The 695-nt window shown below is 62.7% G+C and overlaps 1 protein-coding gene across 1 annotated transcript; it reads left to right on the top strand.

Annotated features, from left to right (window-relative positions):
• Positions 1–136: 136 nt before the first annotated feature.
• On the top strand, positions 137–437 carry LOC114072451 (class II histocompatibility antigen, B-L beta chain-like; the record flags this gene model as incomplete). Its single annotated transcript, XM_027910345.1, has 1 exon — positions 137–437. A coding segment is annotated over one exon (301 nt), but the record flags the coding sequence as incomplete, so codon positions are not given.
• Between the last annotated feature and the right edge of the window lie 258 nt (positions 438–695).

Genomic DNA, 695 nt, shown 5'->3' on the forward strand with positions numbered 1-695 from the left:
ATGGGGGATTCCCCCCAAGCCAAGAGCCGGTGCTGCGGCAGGCGTGGGGCAGAGGGGGGTGGGAAAGAGTGGTCTGGAGCCTTCTGAGCTCCCAACGTGCTGGGGGGGGCCAGGGGCTGGTGGGGGGTAACACGAGGCACCCCCTGACCCGTGTCCTGCACACACAGGGGTGTTCCAGGAGATGTTTAAATTCGAGTGTCACTTCATCAACGGCACTGAGCGGGTGAGGCTCGTGGTGAGGAACATCTACAACCGGCAGCAGTACGTGCACTTCGACAGCGATGTGGGGGTCTATGTGGAGGACACCCCGTTTGGGGAGAAGACGGCCAGGTACTGGAACAGCCAACAGGACTTGCTGGAGGACAGACGGGCTGCGGTGGACTGGTTCTGCCGGAAATGCTACCAGATCTCCACCCTGTTCCTTGTGAACCGCAGAGGTGAGCACGGGGCAGAGCGGGTCCCCTCGGGAATTCCTCTGTCCCAGGAACGACCCTGGAGCCCCTGAAACCCTCCCTGGGAATCACCCCTGACCCCCCAGCCCTTTCTGTGCCCATGCCCGTGGCGTTGGGCCCCATCCCAGTGCCCCGCAGCCTGTCCCACTCCGGCCCAGCCTCTCCCATTTCCCCTCATTTCATTGCGACCAGTTTTTCCCAGTGCTCCCAGTATATCTCAGTCTCTCTCTGTGCCCCCCCGCG

This window comes from Empidonax traillii, unplaced genomic scaffold, assembly GCF_003031625.1.
Source record: "Empidonax traillii isolate 1590-97213 ecotype Southwest subspecies unplaced genomic scaffold, ASM303162v1 scaffold3233:size14144, whole genome shotgun sequence".
In the NCBI taxonomy this organism is placed as follows: domain Eukaryota; kingdom Metazoa; phylum Chordata; class Aves; order Passeriformes; family Tyrannidae; genus Empidonax; species Empidonax traillii.